The sequence below is a fragment of the Rhinolophus hipposideros genome (assembly GCF_964194185.1).
Source record: "Rhinolophus hipposideros genome assembly, chromosome: 8".
Taxonomy (NCBI): Eukaryota; Metazoa; Chordata; class Mammalia; order Chiroptera; family Rhinolophidae; genus Rhinolophus; species Rhinolophus hipposideros.
Genome location: NC_138054.1, coordinates 44,604,324 through 44,621,502, shown reverse-complemented (window position 1 = coordinate 44,621,502; position 17,179 = coordinate 44,604,324). Strand labels below are relative to the sequence as shown.

At 34.5% G+C, this 17,179-nt stretch overlaps 1 protein-coding gene across 9 annotated transcripts in view; it reads left to right on the top strand.

Moving 5' to 3' along the window:
* The window catches only part of LRRC7 (leucine rich repeat containing 7), a 467,042-nt gene that overhangs the window by 167,348 nt on the left and 282,515 nt on the right, over positions 1 to 17,179 (top strand). For all 9 annotated transcript variants that reach the window (XM_081056903.1, XM_081056902.1, XM_081056900.1 and 6 more), the window contains one exon: positions 10,659 to 10,861. In XM_081056903.1, the coding sequence (XP_080913029.1) occupies positions 10,659 to 10,861 (203 nt within the window). The remainder of the gene's footprint in view (positions 1 to 10,658; positions 10,862 to 17,179) is intronic.

The window sequence follows — 17,179 nt, the reverse complement described above, 5'->3', positions numbered from 1 at the left end:
AGAAGTTGTCTGTTGTTAAGATTGAAAAATGAGTGTAGAGCAACATGAGATGCCATTTAAAAATGCTTTCTCTGAGTTGTTTATACCAGATCGAAAACAGGTCTTTCATTACGTCTTGTGAAGGGCACCGTATTGACATTGTGTCACATCACAAAAGGCAAGGAGTCCCTGAGATGAGACAGCTCCGTGGAAAATGCTTTCTTACGAGCTCCTACTCAAATCTTTGAAAGAAGGTGTGGAGTGAAGTGTTTCACATAAAGTGGAAATTTTGACAGAATTAATATTAACCATCATGCACCCAAATTTTCATTAAATAAAATATTTGACTAACCTACATCTAAATGTACTATACACATCTCTGGCTTCTCAACACATCATGCTGAATAACTGATCTTTCTCTTAATAACACATTCATCATTAACATAAATCATTATCTTATGCTACAGTATAAAATATCTCAGGAGATATTGAGGTCTAGGACCATAATATGAGTAATTTGTTTAAGGATGAGACAAGTGATTAGATAAGGTTACAACCAAAACCTAAGATTCTATTAATTAAATAGCCTCTATCTGACTACGTCTGTTCCATTCTCTTATTCTGTATCTCTATAAGCAAGCCTTCAGATATTATTCCAGAAACTTATTACTTTAGGTTGTTACCTTATGAAAGTTAGATCTTTGAGAGTATCTTAACGCTTAGAAATTTGTTTCCTCATACTGCTCTTGGCTAAGGTTCACAACTTGCCTGAAAGCAAAATTCTTTTTTTTTTTATTAAAGTTTATTGGGGTGACAATTGTTAGTAAAGTTACATAGGTTTCAGGTGTACGGTAAGAGTTTCTTACAGAATTGGAATTTTTTTCTGAACTTGGGCTATTTTAATCTTATCTTGAAGTCTGCTTTCTACTGTCCTCTATAGCTATATTTTCATATTTAAATAAATCAATAGATGAGAATTCCAAGAGATGATGTGTGGAGAGAGAAGGACAGAAGTATTAAAAATTGCTATTTACCTGTGTGATACAGTAAGGAGAGATTTTGAGTAAGCTTGTATATGCCACTACTTAGTACAAATCTTCTCTCAAGAGAATTTTTCCAGAATGATTCTATAATCCTTAGGTTGATGTTCTTTAAAATAGTTAAGATTATAGTAATAACGGTGATGAGGAGGAGGAAAACAAGGAAAATAGCGTTATTTATAGTCTGGAACAGTTAAAGAAGACTTTAAAAAGGATTTGAGTTTTAATAAGCGATCCAAACTCACATTCCATGGATTTTTTGTGAACACACACTGTGACTCGTAGGCAATGACCTAAATAAATTAAAGAGTAAATCGGAATATTCTATGTATCATTCCAAGGTGTTCCACTTTACAGATTTCTTTAACAGCAACTACTGTGATGTTTTAAGACCTGCAAACAAATTATAATAACCAATGAATAAAAATCATTCAACATGGTTTAAAAGGATATCGTGGTTTTACCATAGATTGGCAGGATTGGTATAGATGAAGAAAAATGGATAAAGGACATTAAGTAGTGGGTGTGGTGTAAAAGAGAGTGTAGAATTGGAAAAGTATGCTTTTGGAAGTATTGGTAAAACAGATGAAAAGTTAGGCTGAAGAGAGTTTGAATGTCAAGCTAAAAAAATGTCATAGATCAGCTTTTCCTAAAGCGTGTGGTTCAGAATACTAATTCCTAATTACAATAATAAACTTTAACATTTTTAATCTTAAAAAAAAGTGGTTAGGAAACACTGGTTTGAACAAAGATAAGCGTATTTCTTTATCACAAGACCTCTCTGAGAGGTTAATATGCTAATGAGCACTGCTTTTTCTCAGAGGAAATGCAGCTCAGGAACATGGACTGGGAAATACGGCTATTGAAAATGGGGACTCAGTGAAGTGTCTAGAACTGGGGAATGGATGTGAATTTTAGTAGATGAGTCAAGATACTTAATGTATGTGTTAATATATAAAATGGATACAAATCTAATATTTACTTTTATAGCAATTATCATAATATGCAATTACGGACTTATCTGCATAATTTTCTATTCAATGGTCATTCTCCCTCACTATCCAGTTAATTTATTAGAGCATGGACCCAAGCTCTTACTCACTGGTGTTTTCCATTTATATTACCCAATAAGTACCTATCTAGCACATAGTAGACATTTAATAAATATTTGTTGAATAAATGATTATAAAGGAAAGGTAAACTGGAAATAGTTTACTTCCATACAGTTATATTTTGGTAGTACTACTCGGATATGATGTGCGTCTACACCAGATTGAATGGTAAAGAAAGAAGAAGATATAAAACGTTTAATATACAAGTAAAGAAAGGAGCAGTAAAAGATGAATACGAGGTACAAAATTCAGAGAATTAAAACACAACTAATCAAAACAAGAACTCAAGAAGGAAGGCAGTGTCTAGTACAGAATAGAAGATTAGTAAATATTTCCAAGTTTTGCTTTAGACTAGTTGAGTTTTGTTTTAAGATGGGTAGCTCATTAAACAGAAAACAAATTAGGGATGATGGTTTATATTAGGAAACATTCATAGAAAGACTCTTGAAATCAGTAGATGAAAATTCTTGGGAAGAATGTGAATAGAGAGAACAGAAGCATCGCTGTTCTTAAAAGAAGTAACTTGTCTAAAAGCATAACTTAGAAATATTTGATAAGCTTCTTTTTGGTACCAGTCACCACACTTACCTTCTTGATTTTTTATTTTGATTGCTAATGAAATTATATCATCATTAAAGACTACGAGAATTTTGTCCTAATAATCCATTGATCTTTATCAAGACAAACTGATTTCCACGTATTGACAGCAAATCAAATCATGTATAACAATTGCAGTCTTTCAGATAATTGTAATTATAAGATGAAAACAAACCCATGAAATCTGAGTGTTTTTGAAATGTGATCATTTCAATGGTCAAAAAGCAAACAAAGCTTCAGATGCTCCACTTGGAGTCCTAGAATCAACATGCATGGTGTCTTGATAAGGGGGTTTCAGAGACATACTTGAGGTTAGGTAATGGTTTTAAAGATGTTTCTTGAAGTAGGACATGGAGAGAGCTTGGCAGTTTTCCATATCCCTGTGGCACATTTAGTGAAGCAAATGGTTTCTCAGTGAATAAATTAGAAACATTTGTCATTTGAAAAATGTAAGACTGTGCCAACTAATGAGGACAGCCAGAGTATTTGTCACAAGAAATCTTGGAAAGATTGAACTTTCCTTTATCCCCTTATCTTTCAAGGTATGGAATATTATGCAAGGATAACATGGACACAGGTCTAAAATCTTAAGAAATGCAGACATATTGAAACCTAGGTATTTTGATACATATATTCTTATAAATGAGTCAATTATTGCAGGCATAATTCTCAAATGGTTAAAATACTTTTTGGGTTAAATTATCAGTAGAGAAGAATTTGAAGAATATAGCAACATGAGTCTTCCTTTTACTTCTCCTAGGTTAGGCCATGTTAGCAAGCCATGCTATTTAAATGCATTGGGAGAGTGTTGAAATGAGGGCTGCTCCCTGTACTGTGATTGTAGAAAAAAAAAATCGCATTTAGCTACTCAATTTAGATTTTTTAAAAATATGATTAAGAGAGAAGGGAATCCATGCAGTGTTGTGAAAATCCAGAAAAGGATGCTCTTATCTTTGATTTCAAGGAATTTACATGAAGGGCCTTAACTGAAAGAGATGAATACCTGTTTTGCTTTTGCCTTTTTAACTCCCTTTGAAAAACTGAAAATCCAAGAATTTGTCATTTGGATGTGTGCTAAGGATAAGTAATAACACAGGAAATTAGAATGAATCTGAGTCAAGCTGCAAACCCTGGTTTGAAACTACATGCCTCTGTGGTATATTAGGCAATGGTCATGTTTCAGCAAAAAGCAAATATTTGCTTCTGTATATCATATATGTAACGTGCATTCTTGTGTTTTGTGCTTCACTCAATTCCTGAAAATATTTCTCAATTCTACCTATTTTCATTTCCATACTTTTGACATTCAAATAATTTAAAACTGATCACTAGGTAAGAGGACGATATGAGATCCCATCTCAGGTCTACTAATTGTTGTATGTGTGACTTTATGCCCATCACAGACTCATTAAACCTTAACTAGCTTATTAAAAAATATGGGAAATAATACATAAGTGCCTATATCTTATGAAAAAACAAGGTGATAGATTATAAATTGTTTCAAAATTTTTCAAAGACACTACAAATAAAAGTCATAATTAACTCCCATATTTATTTGCTAATATTGATAATACTTTTAAAGTATCTTCTCTGAACCAGGTACTAGACCAGGGAAATGTGCCTTGCAGAGGCAGCCCTATTTCTGAAAGCCCTAATAAGAAAGATCATGTCGTTTTAGGAATATAAAAGAAGCTGTGATTGCAAAGAGCACAGAAAGCAATGAGAAGAGTGACAACGGGTGAGGCTGTGGGGGGGGGGGTCCGGTGCATGTGTGTGAAAGGCAGCAGTCAGACCCCAGGACCGTATCATTCTGAATAAGCCTCAGTAAAGATTAGACTTTGCCTAGAGGTCAGAGAGGACTCATGGAAGTATTTGTAGCAAAAGCGTGGCATCACAATATTGATGTTTTAAAAAGGTCACTCCAGCAGCTGTGAAGGGAAAACCATAGAAAGAGATTCATATAAATGCAAGAGATAATTGTTTGAGCTAGTGTTCAAAGCAGTTGAAATGAAGAAAAATAGTCTTGGTTCGGGGAATGCTAAGGCTGTTTAATGGTCAGGACTTGATGATAAATGTGGGACATGAGGGGACTAAAGTCAAGAACAGTGCCAAGGTTTCTATATTGGGAAACCAGGTGAATGGTTTGCCATTCAATGAGGTTGAGAACACAGGAGGAGGTGGGGGTTTGGGCAGAACCGTCATCTCTAACACTGTGAATGATTAAAACTTGAAGTCACAATTTTAAGTGCTTTGTATGTACTCTGTTATTTCACAGACAACTGAACTGATAGAAGTAAAATAATATGGCCAAAATCACGCACCGGGGAGTTAGCTACAGAATCTTGACCCTCAAGGTGTTTTCCATACCTTTCAAGAGCATCATTTCAATTTTGAACATGTTGCACTTGAAATGCCCATAAAATGTAAAGTGGAAATAATAAGGGAATTAAATCTGAGTAGAGATAAAAAAATACTTTACAACCATCCACTCATCGACATTAAAGTGAGAGTTGGGAAAGATGAATGTGATTGTAAAGGGAGAGAAAGTGTATATATAATTAGAAGGGCAACAGGCCTGGTGGGGGCGGGGGGTGGGGGGGGGACTCTAATGCTATCAATCTTTGGTGGAGAAGATGGCACCTTCTTAAAAGATTGAAATGGAGGAACTGAAAGGGAAGGATAAATCTCAGAAGAGTATGATGTAAGAGGAGCCAAAGAAAGAAAGTGTTTCCAGAAGAAGGATGTGGTTCTCTGCCTAGTACTCCAAATAGATTGAGGGAGTAAAAGTATGCAAGCAATTTAAAGGAAAATTTTCCTTTATGCATGGAAGTTAACCTCCCACCTTCCTTATTTATCTATTCTTACAACCAAGATTCAACTAAGCAAAAAGAAATTTTAAAATACATGTATTCACAAGGACAGAGAAAATAGCAGACATCAGGATACAAGAAATTTCAGCAAATTTTGAGCATCCAGGAAACAGAGAAGCTGTGTATACTCATCTACATGCAAAGTGCATTGCTGACTCCATTATAAAATACCCACAAAGGGATACAAAAATTTATTTACTCTAAAGACCTCTTGAAAGTCTTGGAGACAACAGATACCAAGCAAGTACCTGAAGAGATTTAGTACTGAAAATAGGCAAATTGACTGAAATTCTCTATGTACAAAACTATGCCCCAGGCAGAACATGAGAATATTCTTTGGCTTGCTGCCAGATCCTCCTACAATGAAACCTATTATGCATACAAAGCTTTCAATTAGCTTTTTAGAGCTTCACTGTTCAATACTGAAGGACAGCCAGGGATCACCAGATATTTTAATAAAACCCCTATCATGAAAGATAAAGAACTAAGTAGACAAACAAAAAATAGAACTCAGAAATAATGCCAGAAGCAGGGGTAAAAAGATTTAAAGTTTATAGTTAATATCTTCTGAGAGAACATGAAAATTGTATGGCCCCCAGAAATACAAACAAGATACTATGAATAAGGAACATGCATTCAGGAAGCAACAAGTAATTTTTGGAGAGTAAAACTATGTTAAAGATAAAGATAATACAGTAGATGGATTTAGAAGATAAAGTTGAGAAAAATCTCCCAGAAAATAGAATAAAAAGACACAGACATGGAAATTACAAGAGAAATAATAATTAAATTATCAGATAAATCTAGGAGGTAGGTTCTAATCCAGTTAATCAGGATTGCAGAAAAAGAAAATAGAAACAATGAAAAGGGAAAAATGTCAAATAACAGAAAATTTAACAGAACTGGCAGAGAAGTGCTTCCAAAGTGAAAAGGTCCCCATCAAGTACCAGTTCAATGGATTGAAAAATAAAAAAATAAAAATTAAAGCACCCTGTCATGAAATTTCAAAAAACTAAGAAAAGACAAAAATTCTAAAATGATCTGGTGGAAGGGAAGGTGGGTATAAAACAGGATTTTGAATAGTAATGGAACTGAATTTCCTGACAACAGCTTTAAAAACTAGAAAATAATAAATTAAAAAGGCCTTCAAATTTATGAAGGAAAATTATTTCTGACCTGAAAGTATATATGTGTATATATCCAGCTAAAATTTTAGTTGTTTGTGGGTGAAATAAAACCATGTTCAGACATGCAAAGTTCTCAAAAAATGTACCTACCATAGATGCTTTCTCAGAAAGATATTGGATATTATATTCCACCTTTGGATGTTTTCCAATAAATATAGAAAGGCATGGGATCCAGGACGTAGGAGCTATAACACTAAAAAGAATTGAAAAATTCACAGAATGATAGTGAAGAGAAATTCCAGGATGACAGATATATGGCAGGTCTAGAAAAGCCACCACTCCAGACAGGAGCAGGTGTGACTGCACGAGAGGAGACAGGTAATTGAATTAGTGGAAGATACATAGAAAAACCAGGCAAAGAAAACAAGATACAATTTTTAAAGAAACAAAAAGATGCACAAGAAATAAAATATGATTGGATTGCAAATGTATATAATCATCATAAAATAAATCCTATTAATTTAAAAGAAAATTGCAGAGAAAGACAGAGGTCAGTAAGAAATATGTGGGAATCTACTAGAAGAAGGTAAACTGCCACATTACATACTAATAACCCTGTAATTTAAAAATTCAAGAGTAGCACTATAATCAAGTTATTTAGAAATTTAGGGTAGAAAAAAGTTCTAAAAATTTGGAAGTTATTATGTGTGGGGAGCATAATTCAGGAATGGAAGGAATTGAGAGTCCATGCATTAAATACCAAAATTATCAATAAGTGGAAGAGGATGTTCAAGAGATGCTAAGTTAACAGTATAAGAAGAGTAGTGAGATGTTACTGCCAGGTAATGAGACCATCAAAGAAACAGGAATTTTGGAGGATGAGAGAAGAGTAATAATTTTTAGAGAGCAAGGAGGATAACAATTCCACTTTCTAACCTTGAAGTGTTTAAGGTGTCTGAAAATCAATGTGTTCCACTTGTAAATGCTGTAAGTGAACCAAGTTTCAGTTGAGACTATACTGAAGAGGGAGCATTCAGTAAGGGGATGAGGCTCAATGACGTGTTGATCTTGATATAGGCATAATCTTTGAGTTCAGAGGGGGTCCAGGAAAGAGAAGTTGGGCCGGGGGGAGAGCTCAGCACATTGTGGAGGACAGAAAAGATGACCAAAAGAGCCCACGTTTGGGGCCAATGAAAGGCAAAGCAGTTCTAAGTGAGTTAAATTCCAAAAGTTTCGGTGGACAGTGAATACTCTCTCCAAGTGGTTCAGGAGCAGATCTAGATATTCTCTTTTTTTCTCTTGGTTCATAATTTAAAAATTGTGGTGGTAGCAACAGCTAAGTAATAAAAAACAAAAAAATACCCATGTGGTTCAGCACAAAAGGATAAATGCAAGGTACGATGGAACAACAAGCATGAACAATTGATTCCACACTCATTTGTGGGTCATCGAGGCAGACGGGGTATATGCCTTCAGTCAGCATTATGGCATCACAGCTGAGTGGTCAATATGGCGACTAGTGACTCAAATTAAAAACCTGGGAATCTCTCAAGATACCATCCTTTCCCCCACAGCCTCCCCTTTCATCTCTCATTTAATCCATCACCAACACTTTGGATTCTGCTTCTTAAATAATCTTTCCATCACTTCTGTCCATATTTACTGTTGCTATAATAGTCTGAGCCATCGTCATTTTTCTTTACAACTGCAATAACCTCAACAAACACTGAGTAGGTGCCTAATTTATGTCAGGTATTTACTAGGTGCATTTACTGGTTGCCTAATATGCTCTAGATCCCTCATAGAGATGTGGAAGTCACCAATCTATGATCAAGGATTTCAGGTAAAGGTCAAGTATAATAACAGTTACAAAACCTTGTGATTCAGGCTCCCAGAAATGAGAAGTGTAGGAATTCGAGAGATAGAAAGTAATGGAAAAGAAAGGTCATCTTTTTAAATGTTTTTTAGTTGGCCTTCTACAGATTACCATGTGCAAATAACCATCCATTGAGGAGAGAGAGAATCCCCTCCTCTAACACTTTAGTTTATATGGCTGGACTAGTAATTAAAACAGTAAAATTGACACAAGACTAAATTAATAGAACAATTAATGTAATATATACACACAGGAGAATCATAAGATGCTCAGATCATAAAATGAGGCTCAAAGAAATAATCAAACCAGGCACCTTTTTATACGTTTTAGACAAAGAAATAATACATTTGTGAGAAATTGACAGGGCAAAGAAACTTAGTGCTCATTACAAGGAATCTAAGCAGGGTTTGGGTATTCGTTAGTGAGTAATCTAAACAAAGTTTGAGCTTGGGTAGTAAATTAGTAAAGGCCTTAACAAAGCTTGTTTGTACAAGCTTTTGACTCTGTATTCTTTTATAATAAATCTCGTGATAAGGTTGTCTCAACCCTCAGGAGTAGGGAGGGCTCATATCACATGGGAAATGTATTTCCTAATTTTAGAAGGACGGAGTGGTCAGGGCTTTCTTCTTCCATGAGCAGTTTCTTTTTTGTTGTTTTCCTTAAGTTTTCAAGATCAGCACCTTAGGTACCTATTTCTTTTTTTTTCTTTTTTCTTTTTTTTTTTATTAAAGTTTATTGGGATGACAATTGTTAGTAAAATTACATAAATGTCAGGTGTACAAGTGCATGGGCAGTTTCTTAATTAAGTTTAATTCAAAATACTCAGCATACCATTGTGGGATATCTTGGGGTGGCCTGCCCTGAGCCCAAAAAGAAACCACTTATCATATAGGGAAATTGTACACATAATTAAGAAGCAACATGGTTAGTGCTCTGAGAACTCAGAGGAAGATGCCTGTCATTGCTCTTCCTTGGGAGACACACAGAGATTGTGACCTTTTAGTTAGGATGAGAAGTTTTTCAAGAAAATTATCAGTAACTGATGGTGGTTGTGGAAGAAGAGTCCCAAACATGTTCATTTATTTATTCATGCGTTCATTTGCTCACTCTAGATTTGTTCATTGAACATCTATTATTTGTCAAGCACCAAGACAAATGCATAAAATGAGTAAAACATAGTTCTACCCTCAAGAGGCTTACAGTCTATGAGAAGAATGACATGAAAAACAATAGATTTAATAAAGTGTTATAGGTGCCGGTATCTAAGTCTGTACAAGATGTCATGGCATTTAGTTTGTTTCACCTAGAGAGGGACTTGTCAAGGATGTCACAGGTTTCCACCATGATTACAAGTTGTTTTCTTCCATTAAAATCATAGGATTCATAAAGATAAGCCCTCATTCTTAAGCACAGATCAATCCAACTCTAATCTGTAGCTCCAATAGAATATAAGCTTTCTAGAAACAGAGAATGTGTTCAATTCGTCACTCTGTCCCCAGTACCTAGTTCAGTGCCTCTAAAAGAATTGTTGTTCAATGAGTATAGGTTGACCGATGGAATGAATTTGTGGTCAAAAAGAAGACATCTTAAATGTTAGGGGTGAAACCTGTATATTTTTGAAGAAATGGGAGAAAAGTGTTTTTTGCAACAAATTCTGGAGGTTTCCATTCTGTACTATAATTTGTGTGAAATGAAAATCATATTATAGATCCACATTTCAAGTGGGAGTGTAAACATAGCAATAATATTGCACTGAGTCCTGATTGTATTCTCACCCAATCCAAAGCTGTGTGATGGTGGGAAGCCTCTTATCCTCTCTAAATCTATTTATTTATGTATTAAATTGGAATAAACCTATCTCACCTACCTTATAAGACTGCTTAAAGGATTAAATGATATAATGCATGTGCATATACAATACAAACTTTAAAGTATAATGTAATTATAAAATATATATATACTGACATTAAATTTCTCAGTTTTAAATATAGCAAGAATGCCATCCAAAGGCAATTGATTAAGCCATTGTTTTCTTGTGTTTGTTTGTTTTTCTCTAGTGCAGTGCCTGGAGATGACCACCAAACGGAAAATAATCGGCCGTCTAGTGCCGTGCCGATGTTTCCGAGGTGAAGAAGAAATCATCTCCGTTTTAGATTACTCCCACTGCAGCCTTCAGCAGGTGCCAAAAGAGGTCTTCAACTTTGAAAGGACATTAGAGGAGCTTTATCTAGATGCTAACCAAATTGAAGAGCTACCCAAGGTAATTTTTGACAACCTAAAATATACCGTACAAATGAGTATTTCATAATTTCCAAAAACTTGGCATAATGATAATGCTAACTACAGCTCTCTGTGTGGGTAATTTACAATTCATTCAAATTGGTATAACTTTCCCCAATATTCTCATTGCCTTTTAATACCACTCCATTTGTAACTTCATGTAATATGTCAATAACCAATTGACCTCCATGGAAATCATCATTTTATGGATTATGCCTCGTTGTTTTAATTTAAAATGCCCCCCCCCCAAGAAAATACAGATTGGTGGATGAGATCAGCAGCTAATGTGTAAAAAAGAAAGGAAAAACATGACACTGTTTCAAAACTGAAAGTTTTATATGTTGTATGTTAGGGGAACATTGTCTTAAAACTTGAATTATATGGTCTAAGAAATACCTTTATACACACACACACACACACACACACACACGCAATAAATACTGTTATGGAAAACATGCTGTTGTTTCTGGAATTTGAAATCTTAGATTATTACAAACATCACTGAATGTATGTGGCATACAATTAAAAAATACAGTGTAGCAAAATGTGTAATTAATATCAAACTTTGCGCGTGTGCGCGCGCACACACACACACACACACACACACACACAAAGAGCCATTATAACATTGTGCTATGCAAAGAAAATGTCTCCTGTGATCTTGTTCTCCATGGCAGAAAAGATTAAATGATAAGAGAATAGCTACAGCAGACCAAGACCACACAACAGGGAGGTTCAAAATCTAAACCACTGGATTCTAATGATCACTTAAATAAGTGACTCAGATTAAGTAATCAGAATGGCATTACCTGTGAAAGATTTGCACAATGGCTCTGAGGGGGAAAAAATGTCATGCAAAACGTGTTCATTATTGATACAAAATGAAGTGTGTATTAAATATCTAGGAACTAGAAAAAGAATCTTCCATAATAAAACTAACTTCATTATCAAAAATCTAAGTATAACATGCTGATCAAAACAAATTATGAATAATTATTTTCATTTAGGATTATTAATTATGGTGTTTATAAACACTTCAGAGGCAAGAACTATTTAATGGGTACATCCAACCCAATATGCTTCACTTTTGACAACCTAAGCGTACAGTGTCATCTTAGATCTTTGCTCAGGAGAGCTGGGTCAAGGCTAAAAAAAATTGACAAATATGGATTATCATCTGAATTGCACATCAAGTAGAGATTGGACTGAATTGGTGTCTCTTCTATCACACTATGAACTACTTGAGGTAAAGATGACATCTTATTCATCTCGGCCCCCCTGTATGCATGCATGCCTGCTTTCACATAATGGTTACTCAGTTGATCTGTTGTCACTGCCAGGTAGAACAATGCAGAGAACTTCATGCATTACGGGACTCAGTCAGCAAAATTATATAAGGGTAAACAATTGCTAAATGTGGCGTTTAGCTCTAATTTAGAAAAATAAGCACAGGTGTTTTTGTAGGAAAAGCCAATCGAGGATTTCCAGATAAATAACATCCAGTGATATTTGAATTTTAAACTAAAAAACAGACACTTTTTTTAGTATATGCATAATTATGCCCCAAATATTGCATTAGATGTGCTTATACTAAAAAAAAGTTTCATTATTTATCTGAAATTTAAATTTAACTGGGCATCCTATATTTTTATTTGCCAGATCTGGAAACCCTAAGCCCAACTAGTCATTTAAAATATTTTTTAGGTCTATGTGACAGATTCTGTAAGATAAATAGTAAAAACACAGTTAAGGTTGATTAATCAAGCAGTATTTATTTAATATCTACTATGCAGTATGTTAGGCTTTACTAGTGTTAGAAGAGAATTAAGTATCAATCCTTGCTCTCCATGATCTGACAACCTAATTACGTGCACAGTATGTAAATGCACAGTAACGTATAATCAGAGGAAAAGAGTCAAATACTGTGGCAGAGCTTATAGATAGAGAAGAGTTCTGTTCTTGGAGGGGAGCGAGGGGCGCTTGACCCAAAAGCACAGGTGTAAAAATTAAGATGGTACGTATGGAGAGGGAGACAAAAGAGACAGCAAAGTTATGAAAAGTCTGGAGCTGAAGGAGCACGTGGTGAGTTCTGACTACATGTAGGCACACTAGGGAAAGTGGGAGGACCCAGATTATGAAAGATTTTAAGAGTCACACAGCATTGTTTGACTTAATGCATTAGTCAGATAATGCCATTAGAGAGTTCTATACATCAAGTAAGTCACTAGGAGCTTAAATAGGCTTGCATTTGTAGTAAATTTAAATAATAAAAATGAACCAATGACCTCCTCAATGGATTAGATGTACACTTCCCAATGCATTATAATGAAGATAAGAAGAAAGTATCTTTTATTATTGGTATGCTTTATATATTTCAAAGATCTTTCACATAATCCCTCAAGGTTTCTATAGTCCCCGAATTCAATTTTTTTGCTTTCATAAAACAGCCCTGTAAGTTAGTTTCTTCTGAAGTATCTGATTTTGACCTGTAATCTAAATTATCTGACATTAAGATATATCTTAATGATGCATCTTTTGTGCATCATTATATTTGTGCATTTTTAGAAAAATAGGAAATTAAGAAACAAAAGCAGTGATGTATCAGTTGGCTTCCCTATATGTGTTTCAAGTAATAGAAAACCCCATCCAAACTAACTTAAACAAGAAATAGTATTTATTGTCTCACATAACTGGAAGATCCATTTTAGGACAGGCTCCAGAGCTGGTATGTTTTTATTCACCGTGTGTGGGATCAAGTTTATTCTGAGGCTAGCTTCTCTCATGGTGGCAGTCTGGTCACAACAGTTCTAGAGTCCACTTCCACAGCATCCAAAAACAAATACCTGAAACTTTTTTTCTGAGGACAAGAAAGTATCTCTTTCAGAATTGCTTAACTAACTTTTCCTCAGGTCTCATTGGCCTTAATTATGTCACGTGTTTATTGCTGATTTAATCCCTTTGCTATGCAATCCCCTATGGCATGAATAAAGGGATCATTATAATTGGGTTAAACAATGATGGGCCACCTCTATGGAGCAGTGATTGTTGGCAGCAACACAAGGGGGAGCGTTGGAAGGACTGCTGGGGAGATTACCACAATGGACACTATAAACAAAATGTTATACAATGATTTCATGAGATCAAAATCTTAAGCCCTTCTGGAATTTAAATCTTTAAAGTTAGATTAAATAGCATGTTTTTGTCTGCCATCTTATTTTATTGTTTTCTTTATATTCCTCTGGCATTGTTACCATGTGGTTTCCGATATATTCAGTAATGAGATAGCCATTCCTATTCTTGATTTTACATTTTGGCAAGACTTGCCTTTTATAAACATTTTTATTCTTTTCTTCCTGATATTTTATACTGAGAATATTCTAGCTGGCCCTGACTCCCTCCTGTAAGATGTTATACAACAGGTAGAGCACAGAGTCAAGGTTAATGGCATTAGGAAAAGATATGTCACAAGTGTGTCGGAAAAGATGCAAAAACAGATAGGAAAGAACATGAAGTTTTTTGATGAGGAATAGTTCAATCTGTGTTTCTTAATTCTCTGTTGTAAAGGATAAAAATACAAAGTGACATGCCTTTCACACAGTGATAGAAAGCCCCACAACTTATAATTCAGCACTTCTTTGCTTATTATTTTAAATTGGAAACTTAAAATTATAGACAGATAATTTTAATAGACCATACCAGGTGTACATTACACGTGAAGTAGTGTGGGAAGGCAAATGTGAAAAAAGCAATAAAGAGAAAAACTATAGAAAAACTTCCTGAAACTGAAGTGAACTTTTAAAATGAGAATAGAAATAATTTTGGAAAAGCCAATATGTGACCAAAATTGAAAGACATAGAGTGAATTTAGTAGAGGAGGTAAATTTAAACATGTGTGCAAGAGGGTGGGACTAAATCTGAAGCACCATACTTTAAAAGTTTTCTCCATTTAAAAGTTTATAACCTACTCCAGAAATATTTTAGAGATTTGAACCTGAGTTTGGGACCCAGACAAACCTGGGATTAGATCCTAGCACTGCTATTTGGTTGGGAAGGGATTTTATTTTCTGGAATCCTCAATATCTTCATTAGCAAAACTGAGAAAATAATAGCACTACCTCCTGTGGCTAAATAGATGATAGTTAGATGATATAAGATAGATAGATAGATAGATAGATAGATAGATAGATAGATAGATAGATGATACATAGATAGATAGATGATAGATAGATAGATAGATAGATAGATGATACATAGATAGATGATAGATAGATAGATAGATAGATAGATAGATAGATAGATAGATAGATAGATAGATAGATAGACAGATAGACAGATAGATAGATAGATAGATAGATAGATAGATAGATAGATAGATAGATAGATAGATATTATAGATAGAATGTTGGGTGACGTAATGAATGTGGAATACCTGGAATAGAAAAATGTTTAATAATTTCTATTCATCATTTTCCTATCACAGATGAAAAAAAAATTATGTAATTACACTGAGTCAAACATAAATAAAATTTGGTAACATCTCAAGATATTTCTGGGTATTGACTCTCCAAAAGAAACATGTTGTGTCATGACTTTATCTCTTTCTGAAATCTCCAAAGACAACTTCTAGAAAAACAATCCCCTGCCCATAATGGGTAAAATGTTTTTGACCCTAACAGCTACACCAGCACATTTGGGATAACACCACCACTTCCCCAGAGAATTTCCTTGATTCACAAAGTCACATCATTTTTGAGTAGATGCAATCTTGGAGATTATTTTATTTAGCCCTTTTTGGTACTAATAAGCAAGTCCAAGCCAGAAAAGTTAATGAACTTCTCTTAGGCCACATGGGATGTTATCTTCTATCCAAAACTATTATGAAAAGATTATGTATTAGTCAGGATAAAATAGGTTATACTACAGTAACAAGTCAAAATTTCGGTGGATAACTGAACAACTTCTTTGTGTCCCATGCATGTTCACAGGGACCACTGCTCTTGAGGAGCCCACAGCTAATAAGTAGTTTAACTTTCCACCCATGCAGAAGTATCTGTTTTTATCTTTCAACAGTCATCCAACCTCTTTATGTACATTTCTGTTATGGAAGAAATCACTAACTTAAAAAGCAGATCATTGCATTAGTGGAGAGAGGTGATTGTAAGAAAATTCTGTAATTTGTTGATGTTTCCATGTGGCCATCTATCTATCTATCCATCCAGCACTTGACTGGGCACTTGGGATTATAAAAAGATTATAAGACATGTTTTCTCTGGACAAGGAACTTTGCTTCTGGCATTACTGCCTTGATCCTTGAAATATTTTAAAGAAATTCTTGTACTTTGCCTTAGAGTTCTTTTTTCCAGGAATAGTTTACAAGTTTCTTTGACCATTTTCAAGGACATTCTTTATAGTTGCTGCACCATCTTGGTTCCTTTCCTCTGGACACATTCTAATTATTAGCTTGATTTATCAAATTGCAATATTTGTCCAAGTGGAAGTACCCAACAAAGTGATAAACAAAAGGTAATGAAATTCAAGAGCAAGGTTAGAGTTAGAGATGGATTTAAGAGTCATCCTCCTAGAGGAGAGAATTAAAACAATGAGACAAGATGATGTTTCTTGAGAGAAAGAAGAAAATTGCAGAGAAATAAATGTTAAACTTTAAAAAGCAAAATGATACTACAAACTCATACTAGAACTTGCTAGAAATTACTTGTGTTTTCCCCAGCAGTCATGGCAACTTTGTATACAAGGATAAAATGTAGAAATTTTATTGTGCTCATGAAGCTAAGAGTAAGACAAATCTGGCATTTCAACTGATTTTTATCTAGCTTCTAAAGCATACAAAAATCTGTTGTTCATAGTGAACAGAAGAAAAGGATATAGCCTTTACTATGTAGCACTTTCAAAGCTAATTCTGGATATTTCCAATCTTTCAAGACATTTGAAATTTAAGATCATGAGCATTTCACTTGTAGAGACCTCAAATGAATTTTTTGTTTTATATATGAGGAAAGCAAGGTCCTACCTTCCTATCAGAGTGCCATAAAACAGTCAGAGGGACATAAAATAAGTGACAGATAGGGAGGTCATTCAGATATTTTAAAATAATTAAGAAAGCCAAAGAAACAAATATTAATTTGAATGTTAAGCTCAGCATTCTTAAAATGTGCTCATTTTTTTGGAGGCATATTGATAATATCTCTATTTGGGCTCTAGTTTTGCCTCAGCATGACCCAGATCAGTAGATCCCACACTTCTCAAATTGATAATCCAGCAAAATGTGGAAACTGACATT